The sequence below is a fragment of the Benincasa hispida genome, chromosome 5 (assembly GCF_027475165.1).
Source record: "Benincasa hispida cultivar pf3 chromosome 5, pf3_genome.v1.1, whole genome shotgun sequence".
In the NCBI taxonomy this organism is placed as follows: domain Eukaryota; kingdom Viridiplantae; phylum Streptophyta; class Magnoliopsida; order Cucurbitales; family Cucurbitaceae; genus Benincasa; species Benincasa hispida.
The window spans coordinates 9,097,935-9,104,015 of record NC_143482.1 but is presented as its reverse complement, the minus strand read 5'-3'; the positions used below and the strand labels follow the sequence as shown (position 1 = coordinate 9,104,015).

At 35.1% G+C, this 6,081-nt stretch overlaps 1 protein-coding gene across 1 annotated transcript; it reads left to right on the top strand.

Annotated features, from left to right (window-relative positions):
- The first annotated feature begins 5,323 nt into the window (after positions 1-5,323).
- On the top strand, positions 5,324-5,767 carry LOC120077200 (uncharacterized). Its single transcript, XM_039031104.1, has 2 exons — positions 5,324-5,413; positions 5,507-5,767. The coding sequence occupies exons 1-2, from the start codon at positions 5,324-5,326 to the stop codon at positions 5,765-5,767; spliced, it is 351 nt and encodes a 116-aa protein (XP_038887032.1).
- Positions 5,768-6,081: the final 314 nt, after the last annotated feature.

Sequence of the window (6,081 nt, the reverse complement as noted above, 5' to 3'; positions counted from 1 at the left end):
TAGTTTGTCAATCTAGTGAGTTGTTTAATTTGATTTCTCTTTCTCTTCTTTCTATTCTCTAGTTATGTTATTTTCATATTATTAACTTCCTAACTTATGGTTCTTTGGTGGGTGGTAGGGTGCTTCATTGTGTTTTGATCCGGCAATCCGTGGACTCTCCATCCAAATACTACTTCATAAAAGTTACATTAGTAATTTTCCATTCCAACTAGTTCTCTTCCTACATTTTAAGTATTTGTAGATTTTTTCTAACTTCTGTTTTTTGTTTTGTTATGCAACCCAAACTAATACAGAACATTTAATTAGTTTGCGGTTAGTGTGTTACTTTTTTTTTTTTGTTTTTTGTATTCCTTTATATTCCATTTTAGTTATATATTTTTTTGGTGTGCCTCATTAGACTGTTTGACATTTTTTTGGTGTTATTGACTGTTTATTAATTTTTCACTATTTGACATTTTCTTGTGTTATCAATTTTGGTGTACTAGACTGTTTATTAATTTTTAAATTTTATATGCTTTTGATTCTGTCCTTAATTGTAATACCCAAATTGACCTTGGATAATTTGATTTTATAAATTCAAATTAACGACATAGCTTTTTTTTTTTTTAATGGAAGTATCCAATCATTAAAATCACATTAATTATTATTAATAATCTAAATTGAATCATATATTTGATATAGTAATTGTTTATACTCTTTAATATGATTTTTATATTATTTAATCATTTTTAATTATTTTAGTATAAATTATCAATATACAAATTATGGTCAATTATCACTATTCTAATCAATTTATTCATTAATTTATTCAATTTTCGTAATTAATATAATCATGTTTAATTAAAAAAAATTGAAATATTTTTTAAACTATCATCTATAATATAATCATGTCTTCAATTAATTAACTATTCATATAATGACGTCTTTAATTAACTTATTCATTTGTAGTAATTAAAATAACTTTGAAATGTTTAATTAATACAATCATGTCTTTAATTAAGTAACTATTTATTTTAGTTGCCCCATATAAATTATTGAATTAAAAACCGTCTTTGAAACATTTCCTTCCCAGTAAAGTTTTGAAACTAATACGTATTTTTGACTAACTATGGCTAATGCAACAACTTTCACATACCTTTGACCAACTTATGAAAAGAATAATAAAAATGTAAATTATAGATTTTTAATATAATTCAAATGTAAATTCTTACCTTTTTTTTAATATGAAATTAAGGATGAGATGATTAATTTACCAATCTACTAGTTAAACTATCGAATAACTCATGAAGTTGTAGTAATGTATTTCAATTCAGACCCATTCCCGATAAAACTATTTTTTCCTTTTGTATCCTAGGGATTTAGGTTTCTATCCCAAAATATGAAAAATAAAGAAGTCTTTACTTTTCTTTCAATCATCACCACATCCCAACGACAACTATTCCTAACGTTGGCTCTATTACTAAATGACCATCTTAGAATAGAGAACCAACCCTCCTACATTAGGCAACGAATTAGACAGCTAAACTTCTTTCGGCTTATTTATGAGAATGATGTCTGCTGTTGTTGAAGATGATGCCCTAAACTCTCGTCTCCTATAGTTTATAAACACAATTTTGAACAAACGATTGTGATGTATAATATATGATATTTTCTTCACTTATTGTCTATGAACATTGGATGTTTTATTTGCTTTACCATAAACCAATAAACTAAAATCCCTGGTTGTCATTATGTAACTTAAGTTGTCTATGTAGAGACATACAAGTAGATCATATCTCAAGTGATGACCAAAATGGTTTGTAGTATATGGATAAAGGAGGGAAACCTTATCCTAGTAACGCTATGGATACGACCCGCTTTGTAGAATAATTACAATTGTTATGACTTGCTATAGAAGGTTTGATCCTGATCATTCATGTGGGGTCATGCGAGTGGAGGCGTTCTATACAAAGAGTTTGTATAAGACCTGACCACAAAGTGTTAACGTCTCATTATATAACGCTGTTCATGACAGAGACTTCACTTCACTAGGATGACCATAGGTAACATGACCTCAATCCTGAGTGAGTTGGGAACTCCTGCCTTTAAGGGTGGTCCTTTGATTTGCATGGGTGCGAGTGGCCTGATCGTCGACTCAAACCTACCACTTTGGGGATTCGTCTAATTTGGGAGCTGAGAACTCAGGTACACGAGATGAAATTCACTCATTCCCTAAAGTAGGGGTAAGTAGATAGATTTCTCCCTTAAGGGCTGATCCCGGAGCTTGAACGATGTGGCACTACACACCTTCTCATGGCCCGAGAAATGTCCACACATAGTAGGACTATGTTGTATTGTTCATTAGAGGGATCAGTGGTACGTAAGGAGTTAGATGTAATTACAGGGGCAAAACGGTATATTGGCCCAGCTATACTTACGAGCATTTATGAAGGATTATTGTACTGTTGATTGGTTATATCTGATGGACACAGAAATATATCTGTGGTAAGAAGAGTTCAGCTGTCGGTCTTTAGTGGAATGCTTGACAGTTAACGGATGGTGGATCTCGTGGCTAAAGAGTTTAGTTGGCTATTCATGTACCGTTGGAGCTTCGAGCCATAGGTTCATAAGGTCCCCTTGGTAGCTCAATGGATTCAAGTTGAGAATCAGTTTTTTAGTCAATTTGAAGTGTTCAAATTGACAAGAGGGAGTTCGATTATATATGATATGATTGAACTGGTTAATTATATATGATATGATTTGACTCTATGTATGAGATACATTAATTGGAGGAAAATAGATATAAATATGATTTATATCTAATAGAGGAGAAAAAACTATGGTTTATATGTGATATTAAACTATAGGTTAATGAATATAATATGACTATATTAATTATTTTTAATTGGATAATTATGGGATAATTGTGCCGCCGTTTTCTCCGTAACCGTGTGATAGTGGGAAGTTTCATTCAATTTTCGTAATTGAAGAATAAAATGAAAATATTTTTCATGTTTGCAAAAGATCAAATAATTCGCTCATGAGTTGTATACAGTCTATCGCATAGCAAACTGAGAGACTACACGATAGTTCAACGTTGCTACACGATCATATACACGCGCGCCTCTTTCTAAACAATCGCATAAGTTTTTCTAAACGATCGTCTAGCACCCAAGCGTTTACTAAACGATCGTCTATACTATCGCTGCCTAATTCCTACACGATCGTGTACCTTCTTCTAAACGATCAAGCATTGTCTATACGATAGACCCTGCCTTCTCCCACTTGCTTGGTCGTTGTATACGATCTTTGTTTCCTCCTGCTCTCTACCAAATCCAATAGAGCCCACACCTTATGGATTCTCACCCTGAGAATATCGAGGGTTCTAAGTGGTGGTGTCATCCTCATTGTTGCTGAGTTCGCGTGGAGGCTGTTCGTGAGTAGACGACCGGGTGTTTTGGTGAACGATTGCTTGGACGTTCTAGTAAGAGCGAGAGAAGCAGTCCCTTGGAGAGAACGAGATTTTCTGTGGAAAAGTGTTCTTCAACTGGTACGTATCTCTTCTCTTTATTATTTAATTCTAAAAGCATGCCGATAATTTGTTGTTTATTGCATAACTTGTCTGTTAAATTGTAAATGTGAAAATTTTGTCACGATATATTTGGAACGATCCGCTTTTGCTTAGAGGTACTCTTGTATAAGAGTTTCTTCAGTCACAAGACCATGCGAATAGACAGATGGACTTTCGTCATCCTCTGTAACATGCTTAGGACGACCGATCATCTGGCATCCACTCAATGCGTTGACGTCCAAGAGATGGTGGCAATTTTTCTCCACATTTTGTCGCATGACGTTAAGAATCGAGTAGTTGAAAGACAGTTCGCACAGTATGATGAAACTATTTCGAGGGATTTTAGGTCTGTTCTGACCGCAGTATTACAACTTCAAAAGTTACTGCTGAAAAAATCAGAGCCTATCATGAGCGACTGCACTGACAATAGGTGGAAATGGTTTGAGGTATTAAACAATTCTAATTCCACTCCCAGTTAAATATTAGGTTCTAGATTTTTAGGAAACTAGGAAATGTTTGCCCCTTTATCAATGTATGATCACATACAGAACTGTCTGGGTGCATTGGATGACATATACATCAAGGTCAAGGTAAATGTAGCTGATCATCCCCGCTATCGTACCCGAAAAGGTGAGATAGCCACGAATGTGCTTACCATCTGTTCACCAACTGGTGAGTTCATATTTGTGCTGTCAGGGTGGGAAGGGTCTGCAGTCGATTCCAGAGTGCTTAGGGATGCAATTTCTCGACCACACGGGTTGAAGTTTCCTAAGGGTATAGACTTTTGTGATTCTATTATCTGGATTCAAGAGCAAATAGTTTGCCAACTATTTTTTTGTATACCATGCCTAGGTTATTATTACCTATGTGATACTGGATATCCCAATATCGAGGGATTCTTGGCACCACATAGGGGAGAGCAGTACCATCTTTCAGAATGGTGTGGTACTGGAAATGCACCACTAATCCACAGGATTTTTTCAACATAAAACATTCATCCGCTAGAAACTCCATAGAAAGAGCATTTGGTGTACTCAAAGGTCGTTGGGCGATACTACGTGGGAAGTCCTACTACCCAGTTAAGATCCAATGTAAAACAATAACGACATGTTGCCTACTGTATAACCTGATAGCGAGGGAGATAAGCCAAACTACAACGTCCAGAACAACGGATGATGAAGATTCAACATCTAACGAGCTTGGCGATGAAAATATACAATTTATTGAAACATCCGACGAATGGACCAGTTTTAGGGATGAATTAGCGACGCGAATGTTTGATGAATGGGAACAAGCATCATGAGCACAAAGTTTCTTGTTCAATTAGCTTTACTATGAATAACTTCCTCCTACTTTTAGACTATGTTATCTTTTGGTTCAAACAATCTACTGTATTAAATTATCTTAATTTATGTTGTGTTAATTGGTTCATGTGAATGATGAAACATGTTCTACGTTATTCATACTCAAACTTTGTTTATCTAACTGTGCCCAATTTATTTTATTAAGTTATACATATGTATGTAGTTGAATGGCAGGACGTGAGAAAATGATAAAACACATTTGGACAAAGGTTGAAGATGCACGATTAGTGAAGTCACTATTGCACTTGGTAGAAACAGGTTAGCAAGATGATAACGAAACATTCAAGCCTGGCTATCTACAACAGCTACAACATCTACTTACAGAAAAAATTCCTAGCTATTCCATCGGGTTGTCGACAATAGAGTGCAAGTTAGATTTTTAAAGTGACAATATTGTGCAATCGCTAAGATGCTGAGTAATGCATATAGTGGATTTGGTTGGAATGATGAGTTCAAATATGTGGAAGTAGAGAAAGAGGTTTTCGATGTATGGGTTCGGGTAAGAGAACATATTATAGTATATTATCTTAGAATGGTGAACTCTTTCTAATATAATATTATGTTCTAACATAATATACGTTCCTGTTTGTAGTTCCATCCCAACGCGAAGGGTTTGAGACATAAACCATTCCCCCACTATGATGAGCTTTCAATCGTATTTGGGAAAGATAGGGCCATTGGTGAAGGCAGTGACACCCCGTACGATCAAGCATCTGCAACAGATGAACATTTGGAGGATATTTGGTTAGGATCACAAGTTAATGAGCAACAAAAAAGTATACCTGACATGGGATGGATGAAGTTTTCCCAGATACACCCATCAGTAGGCATACTGGATCAAATAACGATATGAGAGGAACGAAACGCAAGAGGACTCCCTTCTAATCTGAAATGCTTGACATTTACGCACAACAATGGACGCTTAGGAAAGTAAAATGGAGAAACTTGTACAATGGCAAAAGAGAAATATGAATTGAAGCTCAAGAGGGGTAGGAGGTCATCGAATAGATCTACCAAGTTGAGGGTTTAGAAGAGGATGATCAGTTGGCCCTCATAGATCTATTAGTGAATAATATTCAGCGAATAGATGGTTTTCTAGCCATTCCACTACAACTAAGGAAAAGATATTGCATACATTTGTTGGCCAAGACTAGCTAATTACGTTCT